Raw genomic sequence first — 18,818 nt, 5'->3', positions numbered from 1 at the left:
TATGAACTAAGGTTCCTACACGTTTTCACAGCCTAAAGGTGAACATACGTACTGAATAGTTATGTAGGTATTTATGTGTTGAGTAAAAATTTAATTCTTGTGCAAATTTGAAGAGTGGCCTTATCACAGTAACATTTCAAACCTTGCACCAGGATCACTTTTTATACATAAACCCCAATTTGTTGTTTGTTTGCTGTCAAGCACTTACATTAAAATGTAATTCCTAAATTTCTTTATATTTTATTTTAATGCTCAAATAAATGTATTGTTAATATATTTATTTTTTCTTTTGGTCTTGTTTGAGTTTATCATTTAGTAACTATCTCTTTTTGACTCCATAGCCCTGCAGTGCTGATCCCAATACGCGCAATCACCCAGCAGGGGGAGCAATTAGATTCCTGCAGAGTCTAAAATGACTTGCAGAGTCTCCTGTCCTCCAGGGAACTTCTTGTACATGTCAGGACAGGATTGCATATAAAGCATGTTTAACCCTGTGATTTCCCAATGGCAGGCTGGGCCAATAAATGATCGCCTCCTAAGCTTAGCCAGTGTTGCTGAAGTGGCGCGATATAGACGCATTCAGCAACACAAATAAAAAAAACAGGAGCCCTTTTAGATCGCTTCTAGGAGTGTTTCAAATGGCCACCTGTAAAAAAACCAAACAGCAATGTCACCATGATATCATAAGGGGAATCATCCAGTTCAAAAAATATGTCCAAAAAAATGTAAAAAGTAGGGATGCACAGAAATGAAAATTCTGAACCGAAACTGAAAGTTCAGCATTCACTTGGACGAAAATGACCCCCCACACACAGTATTTGCCATACCAATAAATATGAAACATTATTTTTATTGCATTATTTGTATTAAAATGCCAGAAAGCATAAGTGTTAAAAGGCCCTAATAAATTAAATACATTACACATAATGGAATCAAAACATTTGCTACTGCAAACAATTTTAGATGAAAAAGTTCAATTTTATTCAGTGGAAAAGAACAGTGATCACATTATTCTTCACGATATTCTTGTAAGAAACCTTTGGCTATTAATACCACCGCAATGGCTATTAATACCACCACAACTGTTCTAGCACTGCATCATCCAATGAATACCTCATCCCAGATACATTATTTATTTATTTATTTATTTTTTAAAAGCACACCGTTCATGGTGCAAAGTGGTCTGCCAGTATGTTTATGTAAAAGGTCCTCTCTTAAGGGTGAAGGACTGAAACCAACGGGAATAACGAAATTAGTCCTTACAACTAAATTGTGTGTCACTCTGAAGATCCCAACCACCATTCAAGTTTCTGTGATTAATCCTTTGTGATAAGATATGCAGATTTAAATAAGAGTAAATAACATAATACCTTTTACTTTTCCTCTGATTTCTGGGCCTAGAATGTTTTGTCCTCTGAAGTGACTACAAATTCAGAAGTGTGTTATCTCTGGATAAGTAAACATTAAATAAATCAATTTATTACGACAGTAAGTACAGTGCGCACACCGACACCCAGACACACACACCAGGACAGCCGTTGCCGCACCAACACCCAGACACACACCAGGACAGCCTCTGCCACACCGACACATCCAAACACTCTCCCACCAGAACAGGCTCTACCACATCGACCCATCCAAACACATACCAGGAAAGGCTCTGCCACACCGACACCCATACACACACACACCAGGACAGGCTCTACCACACCGACACCCAAACACACACAGACCAGGACAGGCTCTGCCACACAAACACCCAAATACACACCAGGACACCCAAATACACACTGAAGCATACCAAATGTATTTTCTACACTGCTTTGTCAACAGCTCCCCCTATTGTATTTGTGTCCCCTTGTGCATTGATGCCCCAGCCAGGTCCCCTGATTACTGTCTTCCCCCCCCCCCACAACACAACCTTGTGCATTGCCCCCTTTGTGCATTTATTCTCCCTCACCCTTGTGTATTGCCACCCAACATTGATTTATGTGATGCCCCAACTAACCCACTCCCTTGTCTATTGATGCCCTCACAACTTTTGTATTGGTTAATGTGATGCCCAAGCACACTCTGGTCTATTGTTGATGCCCCCACTTCCATGTGTATTACCCCCAGCCACCCCCCCCTTTATATTGATTTTGTAATGCCACAATGCAGCCACCCCCCCTTTTGAATTTTTCATGATGTCCCAAGGCAATCCCTCCTCCCTTGAATATGGGTCTGCTTTTCTTTAACCCCTTAACGTCCATTGCCGGGTCAGGCACGTCATGCAAAACGGTCACTTAACGACCTATGACGTGCCTGACACGTCATCAGACTTAAACAAGCTTAGAAAGTGATCAATGATCACTTTCTAAGCTTAAACGGTGTTGCTGTAATGCCTCGATGTCGAGGCATTCAGCAACACCGAGATCGGCATGATGGGCCATGTCTGGCCCCTCCCCGGGGTGTCAACAGCCGCCATGCATTGTATGGCGGCGGACGCCCGTTTTAAAAGCGTTTAGGAGGCGATCAACGATCACCTCCTAAACTTCAATGGTGTCGCTGGAATGCCTCGATCAGGAGGCATCCAGCGACACCAAACACTTACCTCTTGATGCACGCAGTCTTCACCATCCGCAAGATGGCGGCGGCCCGGGAAAAAAAATAATAAAGTTGAAAAAGTTCGCTAGACGGTCTCCTGACCTTCTAGAGAACTCTGGCTCCACTTGCTGGTTGAATACAGGTACTGCATTCAACCATACAAGTCAATGGAGGCCAGCTTTCTAATCACTATGTGATTAGTAAAATATTAAAAAAAAAAATTAAAAAATTAAAAAAAAAAAAAAGAAAAAGCTTAAAAAAAACATGGTAACATTTAAAAATTATTATGCTTTAGAGGAACTATCCAGTTCCAGCAAAATGTAAAAAAAAAGTCCAAAAGGAGTAAAATAAATAAAATTAAAAAATAAAGTTTATTATTATGAGCAAGTGCTAAAATTAGCGCTGTATCTTCCCAAAAATCCTGACGTGGAAAAATTTAAATAAAAGCATTTCAAATACCCAAGGGGTGTCTAATTTAAAAAAATGAATGGTTTGATGGGGTAAATTGGAGTGGCCGGGCTCAAAGATAGGGCATAGGCACAGACTGACCGAAATGGGGGGAAAAAAAAGCGCACTTCCAAAATGTGGCATTTTAACCTCAAACACCAGACAAACCCATACATGTGGGGTATGACTGAACTCGGGAGATGTTCCTGAACACATATTAGGGTGTTGTTTGATAGTGACGTATACCTGGAGCTATAAATTTATACCCAAAATACAATTTGTGTGAAAAAAAAATAAAAAAAAAATACTACCACAAAGTGTGGCAAAGGCTGGTGGTAGAATCTGATGCATGGAAAGGGTTAAATACTACCATTTTAAGTACCTTGGGGTGTCTAGTTTTCAAAAATATATGGTTTTATGAGGTAAATTGTAGTGGCCAGGCTCAAAGATAGGGCATAGGCACAGACTGACCAAAATAGGGGAAAAAAAGCGCACTTCCCAAATGTGGCCTTTTAACCCCAAACAGCAGTCAAACCCATGCATGGGTGGTATCACTGTACTCGAGAGATGTTATTGAACACATATTAGGGTGTTGTTTGATAGTGACGTATACCTGGAGCTATAAATGTATACCCAAAGTACAATTTGTGTAAAAAAAAATACCAAAAAAATACTAACACAAAGTGTGGCAAAGGCTGGTGGTAGAATCTCATGCATGGAAAGGGTTAAAATACTAGCATTTGAAATACCTTGGGGTGTCTAGTTTTCAAAAATATATGATTTGATGGGGTAAATTGCATTGGCCGGCTTCAAAGATACCCGAAATGGCACATGGGGGGAAGAATTACCAGATTTGGAAAAAATGGTTTTGAAATAGCAAAACGCTACCTGTACTTAATGCTCCATAACGTGCAGAAAAAAGCAAAAAAACATAAAAACATTGGGTATTTCTAAACTCAGGACAAATAGTAGAATATATTTAGTAGGGTTTTTCATTAGCTTTTTTGGATGAGTAAAAGATTTTTGGGGTAAAAGTCAGAAAATGTGGGGTTTTTTTACATTTTTCATCATATTTTATTACTTTTTTTATGGGAAATTAGATAATATGATTAAAACAATGGTATCTGAAGAAAGCCCTTCTTGTCCTGAAAAAAACAACATATAATTTGTGTGGGTTCACTAAATGAGTGAAGAGAAAATTACATCTAAACACGAACACCGCAAAAGTATTAAAACAGCCTCGGTCCCAATGGTACAAAAGGTAAAACACAGCCTGGTCCTTAAGGGGTTAACCCCCTATTTTTGGGCAATACATTGTTGTGTTTTTTTTCCTGCTCTTCTCCCATCCTCTCACTGTCACAAAGAACTCTTGACAGCCGCTGAGCGGATGTGAGCCAGATTGAAAGCGGCCGTCGAGCGGCAGTCAGGCCGCCTCCAACGGCCCCTAATGCAATTAAAGCGGCCAGTGTGCACACACCGCCCAATGGTCGTGATGCTGAGGCATGACGCTTTCAATGTTGGTCTGCCGGCAGCCCAATATAAATTTTCCATCTAAATCCTCACAAATTAGGTAAAGTGATGGAAAATCCCCTCCAAGTTTATCAATTCAGGTGTCCTGATTTCAGAAATACGTAATTTATGTAGATTTTCCATACATCCCCAGCACTTATAGGGAACATACTATAAGGTGTACATTATTTTTATGCTTATGGCTTAGCAGGTTTGGGGGTTATGAACGGGGCCAGGACGGTTTTAGATGTTGTGTTAGGGCAATGGGATGTAGTTTTTTTTTTCGTTTTTTTTTCTTTATTTAATTTTTCGTATTTTTAATATATATATTTTTAAAAAATGGTTAGAGGTCCTCTTAGGGACCTCTTGAACATGTTATTAATGCCAGTGATGTCACAATGACATTTTTTTTTAGTTATTTATTGTATTATTTTAGTGAATTTATTTAAATGTTTTTTTTAATCACCAACCATTTTTTTTCATTTTGTGTTTCAGTATGTGAGGACGGTGAGAAACATGGTTTCTCACTCTCCTCCTTACGATCAAATTACATTTTATTTTAATGAGCCTGATCTCCCGTGAAGAAGGGCAGGATGTAACGGTACGTCCATAGGGGATAAGGAGATCCAAAAGTGGAGAAGCTGAAATTTCTCCGCCAAATTGTTTTTTCCAGAAACATTGCCACCCAGAGTTTGTTAATGCAGGAGCCGGACCACCATACATGTAACATGGTACCCACATTGCCGCATTGTCTCCGGCATAAATTACTAGTGTTTGGATATATCTCGGCCAGTTTGGTAGGAACAAGGTACCATCTCATGAGGACTTTAATTTGGGTTTCCATACGAGTAGCACCCCAACTAATCATATAAGATAATTTATCTGTGTTTGATATAGAAGAATGTGAAGAAATAAGTAAGTTTGTAGCAGACTGTTAGCTCTTTCGTACGGTGCAGATCTGTTTCAGAATAGGGGTTAGAGGACTCCTGTCACCAACAGACCCCCGCCTAAGGTAGCGTTCAACCTCCGATCTAATACTAATATAAGTAAAGTGATCGCACCCTTTCAGCTGGAATCTAGCCATAAGAAGCAGAAATGGAACAAAAGAATCTAATGAATCTGTAATATCACGATCTACATTTTATTGATTATTGATAGAATACAAAGTCTGCAAGCAAAACTTGTGTCTGATGCGGCTCCAGGGGTCCAGCTGCCTCTCGTGCGTCCTGAGAATGAAAGATATCCGGGTTCACAAGCGAAATCAAGCGATAAAGTCAAATGAAAGTCAATTTAGAGAGAGGAAAAAAAAAAGGATTTGATTGATTTTCCGGGCATTCGATTTCTGCAGTCCGACCACCTCCAATCAGGACACGGGCAGGGCTCTTCCGACCATTCCATATACCACTTTAAGGACAACACCATCAGAAAGCTTTCCGGTTTTTACTTCCAGATCTCCTAAGGAAAGATTTCAAGTTAAAAAAAATAATTTTGATTTTTCGTTAATATTTTCAGTTTACCAAATATTAAAACCCATCAAAGATCAGTCACGATATTACTTTTCCCATCTGGGCATCAGATATGGATTTCATTTTTATAGATATATATATTGATATATATACATATCAAATAACAGATAGAATAAGTATCTTGTACCTTTTCTATTCTGTTAGTCCAATAAAAAAGGTATTATCACAAGATAATTATTCCATCTGTTATTTGATATTGACACTGGACTAATACGGCTACAACCTCTACTCTACTATATATATACATAAATATAGATGTAGAGATATATCTATATCTATGTATATATATATATATAGATGTGTAGAGATATAGATAGATATATATATATATATATATATATATATATATATATATATATATATATGGTTCATTTAAAATAACCAACTAATGTTTATGAGACTTGCTGGGTTTCACAGTCTGACTTGGAATCCAAACTTTAAAGATAAAAAAGGTAAAACTGAAAATAAGGTTTAGTTAATTTGAAGAAGGAGGGAAAAGCCATAAAAACATAAAGAGATTAAATTTAAATGAAAAGCCTCTATCGTGTTGGGGACATAATTCAGAGGAGAAAAGAACCGTTAAAATAATCCAGTACGACGCAAACAGTTTATAATACCCCCGATTACCTTTAGAGCTGGAGCCATCGTGCGATTCTTGCCCCTTGGGTAAGGCGCACACACCGCAAAAGAGAATAAACAGCAAGAGGATCTGTCTAGACATCATGCTAACAACACGGGACTATACTGACTGTCTAACTCACCGTGACGGCGGCTTGTTTACTCTGCTGCTACTGTGACATCACTATCATCATGCAGCAAGCTATCCTTGTAGCTTGCAGTTTATGATGTCATGCAGCTGGAGATGTTAAAGTGATATTACCAGCAGTAATAGTTCTAGGTTCATCGCTTATTAAACTTTAAATGTCTCTGGGCTTTGACTCCATCTTCTGTTGGACCAATACAGCTATATCCTTTTCCCAAAGCAGTGCGCGACATTGTAGCGGCTCCCTGACTAATATCACAGAAACAGAATTTCATGGCCCGTTTGGCCCATTATTCCTGGTGTAAAGACTCTGACCTCAATCAGTCCTTGGACTTGTCATAGAGCCATATGCTTATCCCATGCATGTTTAAAACCCTTTACCACCACTGATGGGTGGCTGTTCCACTTATCTAATCTCAGCAGGGATATAAGTAAGTGGAAGTTTTAAATGAAAAGTATCTCTACAACAAAACACATATCTGCAATGAATATGTTACATTCATTAATAAGCACGCTGATTATTATTAACGTTTATTTATATGGTGCCAACAATCTCCGCAGCGCTTCTTACAGCCCCTACATTGTCATAGTTTTTTTAAAATGTTTTTTGGAAGTTACTGGACACAAAATCGAACATCCCCGTTCCCTTTTCCAAATCTGAAATTGTTTCATTTATGCCCTACTAACGCTTTCAGTAGTGGAGAGCTGGACGAGTGTCAGGTTTTGGGGCATAAAACACCCTCAGTAAAGAAGAAGTTAATTACCGTATTTGCTCGATTATAAGACGACCCTGATTATAAGATGACCCCCCAAAATCTGAATATTAACTTAGGAAAAAAGAAAAAGCCTGAATATAAGACGACCCTAAAGGAAAAAAGTTTTACCAGTAAATGTTAATTCATGTAAACTATTTTTTTTAATAAAAGCTATGATTGAGAAAAATATTTTTTTTGTTTTTATTTCTTGTATTTTCCAGCCTGTCCCCCAGTTACGCACATCTGCCCCCAGGCTTGCCACACCAATATGGCACTGTGGCCCATGATATGCCTTTTAACCCTCTATATGCCACTGTGCCCCATGGTATGCCTTTTGACCCCCTATATGCCACTCTGCCTCCAGAAATGCCTTATACCCCTATATCCCATTCTGGCATTTAGGGGGTTAAAATGCATATTATGGGGCAGAGTGGCATATAGGGAGGTATAAGGCATTTCAGGAGGCAGAGTGGCATTAAGGGAGTTAAAAGGCATTGTATAGAGCACTCTGCCTCCAGAAATGCCTTATACCCCTATATGCCACTCTGGCATTTAGGGGGTTAAAAGGCATATTATGGGGCAGAGTGGCATATAGGGAGGTATAAGGCATTTCAGGAGGCAGAGTGCTCTATTAAATGCCCCCTTAACGCCACTCCAGAAATGCCCTATGCCCCCATTTAACTAACACACACACACACACACTCTCTTAATGCATGCTGTTGAAATTGTCATATTTATTTTCACTGCACCTCAGCGCTACAGAATGTGCGGGCGCTATATGAATAAATGGAAGGTATTGTGATGATTCTTTGTTTTTTCACCGTCGGGTGAATGTATATTGTCTTTTATTCCGTTTATGCCGTGGTTATTATAGTATGTTCATTCAGGGGGTCTGACAAAACTAGAAGTGGCCAACTGCTACATTACGTGAAGACGGCCCTGCTGGCAAACTTCTCAATGTAGAGTGGTGTGAATAATTATCCTACCAGGCGCAGAAAGGCAGAGCGAAAACATTAATAACCCCTATTGCTTCTTTTAATTAAAAAGCTGAAATGATTTTATATAATTATATACACACACACACACACACATTATATATATATATATACACACACATTATACATTATATATATATATATACACACACATTATACATTATATATATATATATATACACACACATTATACATTATATATATATATATATATACACACACATTATATATATATATATATATATATATATATATACACACACACATTATATATATATATACACACACATTATACATGATATATATATACACACATTATAAATTTTATATATATATACACACACACACACTATACATATATACACATTACACATAATATATAATATACATATATCTATATATATATATAAAAATATACACAAAGTGAAAGATGCTACAGGCTCCTTATGTTACAGAACCCTGCTATTGACGTCACGATTTTATCATTGATATCCGAACAATCCCGTTATATCATTATTTATAGGCAGGCTATGTAATATATATATATATATATATATATATATATATATATATATATATATATATATATATATATAATTAAAGGAGGGATGGATTGAGGTTTTAAGGTATAAAGCCCCCGCTCGGTGCCGCCTCGGGGTTCCGGTCCGCTGCGGGATAAGGTGCAGAGGGAGGGCGGGCGGAGCACGGGGGAGGAGTCGGCTGTCACAGACATCTGGGCGCAGAGACAAAGGACGGGCGCTCAGTGAGAAGACGGGACGCGGCTGCACATTAGTCGGGGATTATCGGAGGGGTGACAGGAGCTGCTGTGCGGGGTTAGCCGGAGGTGCATGCGGGGGAGGCGGTATAGCGTTCACTCCTAGCCGAACACGCACCCATAGAGAGGCAGGTGTCATTAGGATGGCAGCCGTACGGGGCTATCTGTGGCTGTGCGCCTGCTGGCTGCTGCTGGGATGCTTCTCCCTCTCTTCGTCTTCTGTGGCTACGGGCAGGAGGCGCAGGCTGAGCCAGGAGCCGGGCGGCATCTCCTTCGAGTATCACCGTTACCGCGAGCTACGGGAGGCGCTGGTGTCCGTGTGGCTGCAGTGTCCGTCCATCAGTCGCCTGTACACCATAGGGCAGAGCTACGAGGGCCGGCTGCTGCTCGTCATAGAGATGTCTGACAACCCCGGCCAGCATGAACCAGGTGAGCGGCACACCGACAGCCATACACAGCGGCACACCGACAGCCATACACAGCGGCACACTGACAGCCATACACAGCGGCACACTGACAGCCATACACAGCGGCACACTGACAGCCATACACAGCGGCACACTGACAGCCATACACAGCTGCACACTGACAGCCATACACAGCATACACTATCCCACTGACGGCCATACACAGCGGCACACTGACAGCCATACACAGCATACACTATCCCACTGACAGCCATACACAGCGGCACACTGACAGCCATACACAGCATACACTATCCCACTGACAGCCATACACAGCGGCACACTGACATACCGACAGCCATACACAGCAGTATACTGCCACACCAACAGCCCCATCTAACAATTATACTGTCAATTGCAAACACAGCATGGAAGCTTCCAGTATAAAGAGTGACACATGGTACACTATGATATAAACATATTGTATACGTAATGATCAGAAAATATACACTAAATATAATTCGGCAATCGATGGAGCTCCAGGAATAAAAAAAATGGCCCGAAAATGGCATATTCCCTGACACAACACAATGCTGGGCTATACAAGCTTACAGAGTGGCAACCATTTTAACCATTATTATTATTATGATTATCTTTATGGTTAATTCATAGGGATGGTTGGTGACACAGTTGGAGTCTAATTAACCATTTAGCATTTACGGCGTTCTGTATATGAATTTATAAGATACACAATGCGAGAATTTAAATAGGGATGCTCTTTGTTTTGCATTTTATGTTCTGATCCCGCCCGTGTACACAGGACAGCTTCAACGCGTCATAATCATAGAATAAGCAGCTTCCGGGGTTTATAGAACTCATACATTCTCAACATATATTTACATTTGGAATCAAATCAATGCGTTCCATATAATCTGTATTGTGACGGATCGTCCTGTGCCCCAGACTGGACACATCCGCCTGTCAGCTCCTTCCCTCTCCCAGTAAGCGGACACGCTGCGGCTGTCCGAAGAAAGCAGTCAAAGACCAGCACTTCCCTCAATCATGAGACGGGACTTCGTGCTTTGAGGTTAAAAACAGAACTCTCTTTAGTACAAACACACAGAACTTATATACAATCTCCATTCACTGTGCACCGAACCCAACCCCCAATCCTATCAGCCACATCCCCTCACAAATCCCATCAGCCACATCCCCTCACAAATCTCATCGGTATACAGAGGATGTATCAGGTGAGGGGATTAAGGGATACAATGGGTTCCCCCCACCTGTGTTATCCCCCCTGTAGTGCGGGTGCTGTCTGGGCAGACAGGGCTGTGCTGGCTGATTAAGAGCCCCAGCCAGATTATAGGATCGTCTCTTTGAAGGCTGGAGCTGCAGCCACATTCAAACAGGGTACACATAAATATAATAATAATAATAACAGTGAAGATCAGACAGGGTTCTTCACATGTATTATTATTGGGGATGTCTTTAACGGGGGTAAAAGGGCAGGTAGCACACAGACTGCCGGGGAAGCATCGGTGGCAAGGTCTGTACGAGCAGCTGATTCAAGTTTGAGTCTTTACGTCAAGAAAAAACGGAAGACTAGATGGACCAAAAGCTTCTTATCTGCCATCAAATTCTTTATTTTGGCTGGGGGGAGTTTGCCCCGGACCCTTATGTCTCGATTATAATATCGTGGTACATGCAGTTACAACAGCCAAACTAGGACTGACGTGTGCAACTGCTTCCTTTTACACAGGGCATGGGGATCCTCATCACACACAATATCAGGCTATAAATCTGCTTTTGCTGAAGTAATAATCCATGAATGCTCTAATCCATATCTGTTTACCTACCAGCAGGATGTGTTTGCACGTGTAATTCGCACGAACCCTCACTATGCTGTGGCCTGTGAAGGGAATTCTGTGGTGCGTTCACTTGAGAGCCACGTATAGGCAGGTGCACCGGATCGTACAATAAGATTGTACAAAACGACACTCTAATCAGTAGTATGTGTATTAAAAAGCAGGTTCTACAAGGTGCATCTACAGTGCAGCTGCAGAGAAACTAATAGCACAAGACAGGAGGTGTAAGTTAACTCCTTAAGGTCCAGGGATTTTCCTGAGTCAAATTCCTGGACTTTTCCATTTTTGATATGTGGTTGTTTAAATGTACTTGTCTTCTCTGTCATTTGCACCCATACACATTTTATCTTGTTTTATAGGGACAGTTAGAGCTTTCTTTAGGTACCCTATACATATATGTATATAATCTACAATTTAGTATTAAAATACATATAAAAACATGATTTTCCCAGCTGATTTGTCACGTACATACCCCAATTTTTGTTCAATCTCCTGAGTACAAGCAATACCACACATGCATAGGTTGGTCTGGTTGTTGGGGGGGCCAAAAGGCCACATTTAGGACATGCAGATTACAGGTTTTCAACTTGGAATTTTGAAATCTGGTCGTTCCGCATCCATGTCCTGTTTGGGACATCTTTGAATTTGGCCAATTCAGTTTACCCCATCAAACCATAAATTTTTGAAAACTAGACACCCCAGGATATTTAAAACGCTGGTATCTTAATGTCACCACTCTTTATCAAAGTTTGTGGAAGTATTTTTTTTGTGTCTTTACCCTCAAATGTGAAAGACAAAAATATACCCTGTGCTACTTTCGCAAACTTCATAGGGTTTTATTTCGTATCTTGATCTTTTTGATGGTATGTATTGCTTGAAAAGCAGCCTTTAAATTGCATAAGCGATTCGTCTAAGCAGAGTTTTTGGTCAGACACATATATTTTGAAATGTTTTTTGACAGGTCATTTAGAATGTGAATTAGCTTTTAGAGCCTGTTGGATGAAGGATAATTTTTTTGGCAGACAATTAGCGTGGTCATTGAAGTGGAGGAAGGGTAGTAGTTGATCAGATCTCTGCATGGTCATTATGGCTGCCTTGGATAATATAAGGTGGGGTAAGCTGCCATGTACTGCTGGGCAAAAAGATTTGTTTGAGCAGCAATAGCCTCAATAATGAATTACTGAGTAACAGCTGCACAATTTTCTGTAATATTTTTTGTGATGCCTGGCTGTTAAGGGGGGTATGTTCAGTTGCACCAAATTAGGTGGCATCATTGGATTTTCATCCGGCATAGACTATCTAAGCCTCCTTCTTGAGGGTTGGGAGCTGGCAGTGGAGCCCCCTGAAAGGTCACTGTCAATAATTGGCTTAATATCTGAGGCCGTTGGGGTATCTGAACCAGTGGCGTCGGCAGGGGCCCCCCCAATTGAAACGCCGTCTTTTTTTCTTTTTTTTAATAGACGCAGAGGCGCATGGGCGTAGGAACCCCTAAAAATCTGGGGGGGACAGCATTTTTTACCCCCATCAGATCCCCACTTTCTCCCCATCTCTCACACTATCTACCCCCTCTCCACCTTCTCACACTATCTACCCCCTCTCACACTTTCTTACTATCTACCCTCTCCCTACCCTCCCTTCTCACACTAGCTACCCTCTCCCTACCCCCCTTCTCACAAGCTACCCTCTCCCTATCGCCCCCTTCTCACTAGCTACCCTCTCCCTACCCCCCCTTCTCACTGTCTACCCCAGGGGTGTCCAAGTTTTTTCTGCAGTGGGACCACTTAATCAGAATTGTATACGTGCGCGGGCCGCACTCATTTTTCACTGTGAGAAAATATGGCCTTTAATAAAATATGCAGATTAAAATAAAGTAAATGACACAAAACCTTTACTTTTCCTGTCACTGATTTCTGTACCTAGAAAGTTTTGTGACTACAAATTCAGGACTCAGGATAATTAAAAATGAAATAGTTCTATTTATTCTAGGGATGCACCAAAAATTCTGGACCAAAACATTCACGGTTCACTTAGCCAAAACCGAAAATAACCCCCCACCTTTAAAAATAATAATAAAAACTCACATTTTTAATAAAAGCAACACACCACAATTGGACAAAAAAAAAAGCAATATGACTTGGCATGATAGGAGTGTGATTGCTAACAGCAATCACACTCCTATCATACCCAGGCAGCCAGTACATGCTGGTACAGGGTGGCTGTAAGTGATGTGCAGACCCCATATTGCTGGCAGCATCAATACACACGGGGGGCAGCTAGCTAGGTTTCAGCTTGTACTTGCTGACTTGGCATGATAGGAGTCCCATCATACCTAGGTTCCAGCACTTACACATCCATGCTATCACACACACATTCATTCATATACTCATTCATTCACAGATTCATTCCCTCAATCACGCATACTGATTCAAACACCCTCCCCACCCCCTTACCTGCACTGCAGCTCCTCGATGCCGCGCACAGACTTCAGCAGGGGGCGCGGCCTCCCTCTGCGTTCTCTGGTACTGCATAGAGGAAGCAGGATGTGATGTGATGTCACGTGAACTCTGCTGGGTTCCGCTTCCTCTGTGCAGTACAGAAGACCCTCCCACAGGTAAGTAGCAGGGCTCTAGTTGTAGCAGGATGCCCTGGCTGCCGATCTTACGCGGGCCGCACCTCGAGGTCTCGCGGGCCGCATTTGCGGCGTTTCTATTGGGGGGGTTCCTACGGCCCTGGGGGGGATTTCTTCATTATCGGTCCCCCCTGCATGAGTTACTGGGGGGGATCTGTCCCCCCCGGTTCCTACACCCATGCAGGCCGCCCTGAATGTACATTAAACGGCCGCGCGGCCGCCCATTTAAGTGGCCGTCTTTAATGCCCGCAGCATCCGCGGTGGGCCGGCAGAAGTGGCCGGCACACCGAGATGCCATTGCAGCCGATGTGGCTGCGAGTCTTAAAGCGGCGGTTAGACACGCTGGCCGCTTTAAAATCATTAAGCGGCCAGCGTGCCTGCACAGTGCCGCCCAGTGTCCTGTTCCATGTGACTCCGCCCCCTTGAGTGGCACATCACATCGCCAATGTGATTGGCCGTTCAAGGGGGCGGAGTCACACGGAACAGTTCCTCGTGACGGGTAGAAGAGCAAGTTGGAGGACAGCAGCAGTGAAGGATGCGGCAAAAACGTAAGTATTAAAAAAAATAAAAAAGTTGGGGTAATAGGAGGAAGGGGAGCCATATTCAAAGGGGGGGGCTGCATTGGGACAACAATGAAATACAAAATGGGGGTGGTTGGGGAACCACATAAATCAATACACAAAGGTGGGGGGTGGGTGGCTGGGTTCAATATACATGGGTCATTAACAATGCAAAGGGGGGCATCAATACACAAGGGAGGGGGGCTGGCTGGGGACATCACAAAAATCAATACTCAAGGGTGTTGGGGCATAATGTACAAAGGGGGCTGGCTGGGGGCACAAATCTACATGGGGCAATACACAAGGGGCATAATGTACAAAGGGGGCTGTCTGGGGGCACAAATCCACATGGGGCAATACACAAGGGGCATAATGTACAAAGGGGGCTGGCTGGGGGCACAAATCCACATGGGGCAATACACAAGGGTGTTGGGGGAAATACATTAAAACCAAAGGGGGGCTGGCGGGGGCATCAATACACAAGGGGGGAAAACAAACAAACAGCAAACCAGTGTGGAAAGCATTTTGGATGTGGGTGTCAGTGTGGCAGAGCCTGTCCTGGTGTGTGTGTGTGTGTGGGTGTTGATGTGGCAGGGCCTGTTCTGGTGTGTGTGTGTGTGGCTGTCTGTGTGGCAGGGCCTGTCCTGGTGTGTGTGTGTGTGTGTTTGGGTGTCGGTGTGGCAGAGCCTGTACTGGTGTGTGTGTCTGGGTGTTGGTGTGGCAGAGCCTGTCCTGGTGTGTGTGTGTTTGGGTGTCGGTGTGGCAGAGCCTGTCCTGGTGTGTGTCAGTGTGGCAGAGCCTGTCCTGGTGTGTGTGTTTGGGTGTCGGTGTTGCAGAGCCTGTACTGGTGTCAGGGTGGGCTGTTTGGGGACAAAATTGGCTCACGCTGGGCTGTTTGGGGACAAAGTTGGCTCACTCTCGACTGTAATTTGTTAATGTTATCTTGGTGCTGGTCGGGTTCTATGTGGGCAGTGTGGACACCAGAGCTGGTGAGCTGCATCCTGTGAGCTATGCCTGTAATTTAGGGGGTTTTATCTATACCGTTAATGCTTAGTTGTTATGTGATTTCCAGTTGATCTGTACCTGCATAGCTGGGTTTGTGTGTTATTCTGTTGATCTGTATCTGCTATGCTATGCTTCCATTATGTATACCTGCAAATACAGGGTTTGTATTTCTTATTCAGTTGATCTATACATGCACGTGCTGTTTCCATGTGTTGTTTATTTGATCTATACCTGAACTACAGGGTGTAAGTAAAAGAGCGGTATGGTTTAGTGAATGAGGGGGCAAAGGGATGATTACAGGGGAGAGGACCTCTCAATGTCATGGTGCAGTCAGAAGGACTGACTCTCACTGTCTTCCCCTGATCTGCAGTCAGTGTGGCAAATATTTTGGTGTGGTAGCGGAGGGAGTGATTGCATGGAAGGGAGCATTGAGCAGGGCCCAAGGAAATGCTTGGGTAGGGTCCAATTTTTTCACTATAAAATATATTGCCAACAGGGTCTAATATGTTATATATATATATATATATATATATATATATATTGGCAGCAGGGGCTAATATTTATATTTTTATTGGCAGCAGGGGCAAATATATATGTTTTGGCAGCAGGGGCAAATATTTATATAATTTTTTGGCAGGAGGGGCTAATATTTATATATATTGGCAGCAGGGTCTAATATTAATATATATCGACAGCAGGGTATAATATAAGTATATATCCGCAGCAGGGGCTAATATTAATATATATCGGAAGCAGGGTGTAATATTTCTATATAAAGAATGAAAAATAACTGCCAGTTCAGCTGTTATTTTAAAATCATATTCCAATCACTTCAAAGAGATACGTACATATGAAGTAGTTAAAAATGCACGTCTAACGCATATATATATATATATTATATGTACCGTTTTATAATTGGCCCCCCTACTTTGGTCCCTGGCCCCCCATGTGCCCCCCTAAATATGAAACCTGGAGACGCCACTGATCTGAACTAGACACCAGAATTGCATAAGCCTCCTCCACAGTATAGGACATTATGAGTGCTGTATTTTTTTGTGTGTGTGTGTATATATGTGTGTGTGTGTGTGTGTGTGTATATATATATATATATATATATATATATCTCAACCAAACACTAACCAACTTGTTTCACCCAATAGCCCACCTAACTAACGTAAAGTAATATGCCAAAAAAAAAAAAGAAAAAACTACAACTGAGCAGTACCATTTACTTATCAGAGCAACCCAAACAATAGCATGAGCTTGCAATGGTTAAAGCTTTTAAGTGTAAAAAAAATTAAACAAATAGGATAAATACATTTTTTAAACCAAAAAAATCAGCCCAAAAAGAAAATAACACTGATCAGAGCAACTATGATCAGGAAGGGTTAACGTAAATTGTATTTCAGAAGATTTTAGAACGTGTAGGAACACTGTGTAACACAGTTTTACTCCCTGCGCCTCCCCATCAGTGTGTGAGGTACAGAGGGTGACACAGAGACAAAGTCAGGGTTTCAAAACATTGACTTTGTCATGTGAGCTCAGTGGTCCCCACGATCACGCATCGGGTCCAGGAATTCTGCCTAAGTTGCGAGGAAATGTCCTGGATCCCGGGAACAACGAGAAGTGCTGAGTACAGAGCACACCGTCCTCTTAATTACATGACGAGTTAACTTGTCCTAAGGTTGCCATCAACGCGTTGCTTACGACGAGTTAACTGGTTAAGTTGCTGATTGATGTTGATTGATTAAGGCATCCTTTGTAAGGGTGGAGTGAAGGGAAATAGCTCCAAGCTAAGAAGTGAATTAATAGAGAAGAGGAGACTATATATTATTTAGTTGTAAAACATATTACTATGATATTATACTTACATTTCTGAAAAGAACACATCTTGCTTTCTTTCTTTAGTGTCCAGACTAAAGATACTACATCCAGATACTATCCAATACAGTGCCAAAAGATACAATTTAACTAGTCTGCGGAGGGCGATCGACTTGAATATTATGCACAGTGTCTTTTAAACCTCGTCTGTATTCTGACAGCCCACTCTGCAAATTTGCCATTATGTAAGATGAACAGCTAATATATATTGTTCCTTAGGAGGGCAACATTTTGGCATCACACATGTGTAGAAGAACTCATCTGCTTTACACATCTGGGAGAACAGCGAGAATGATCAGTTTCTGGTTTGTCTCACAGAGATACGGTTTTAAAATAGTCATTTTAATTTAGTCAATATGACTGCTGGCCAAACATCTAGGTTGAGAAATAGCTTATTGTTTCCATCATATGTCTGCTCTGGAAGTAGAAGTAAAGCACAGGCATTGTTGCTTGTACGTGATTTCATAAGTTTTAGATGCAAATAGATTTTAGACAGCGTGGATCTTCACCCGTTTGTTTTGGTGATTTATATGGTGAATTTTGGTGGAATTGTAAGGCTGCGTCTTATCTGTTCATAGAAATAAACTCTAGTGGTAAAGGTATGGCTAAAGTATGGCTAAAGTATGGCTTATTTGGAAGTGTCTCACCCAACACACCAGATCTGCACACCAAACCCGAGTACAATATCAACTTATTGATAGCCAAAGTTATATTCCAAATACATCCGAAACCAAGTGCACATCCCCATGTAGTATATACTGATATCTGAGGATCTTCCCAGCCTCCGCCTGCAAGATTGGGACAGTGCGGCAGCTACACAGGACAGTGGAACGTTGCTCAAAAATCTGGACTGACCCACAAAAACCAAGACTGAAGGGAGGCATGCACATGTGTGTACATTTATGTTCATATTTATTTATATTTTTTTCATATGGAAACTACGTATGCAGCTATCTCCCCAGATTTATCCGCCAATCCTTTTCTAGCTCTAGATACTGTACTTAATGGTGACTGTTGTTCATGACACTTCAATTACCTTTAAAAAGTCACTGATATAACCATAAAGACTGAAGAACTAGCTGTAAATATTCGGAGCAAATTGTTATATTGAT

General features: G+C 41.6%; 1 protein-coding gene across 1 annotated transcript in view; it reads left to right on the top strand.

Annotated features, from left to right (window-relative positions):
* Positions 1-9,499: 9,499 nt before the first annotated feature.
* Positions 9,500-18,818, top strand: part of LOC149279397 (carboxypeptidase E-like) — a 42,780-nt gene continuing 33,461 nt past the window's right edge. The window contains exon 1 of the mRNA XM_089501240.1: positions 9,500-9,785. Coding sequence (XP_089357366.1) covers positions 9,500-9,785 — 286 coding nt within the window. The remainder of the gene's footprint in view (positions 9,786-18,818) is intronic.

The sequence above is a fragment of the Sceloporus occidentalis genome, unplaced genomic scaffold, assembly GCF_023333645.1.
Source record: "Sceloporus occidentalis isolate IW3139 unplaced genomic scaffold, rSceOcc1.0.p SCAF_167, whole genome shotgun sequence".
Lineage (NCBI taxonomy): Eukaryota > Metazoa > Chordata > Lepidosauria > Squamata > Phrynosomatidae > Sceloporus > Sceloporus occidentalis.
This window is presented reverse-complemented; position numbering and strand designations above follow the sequence as displayed.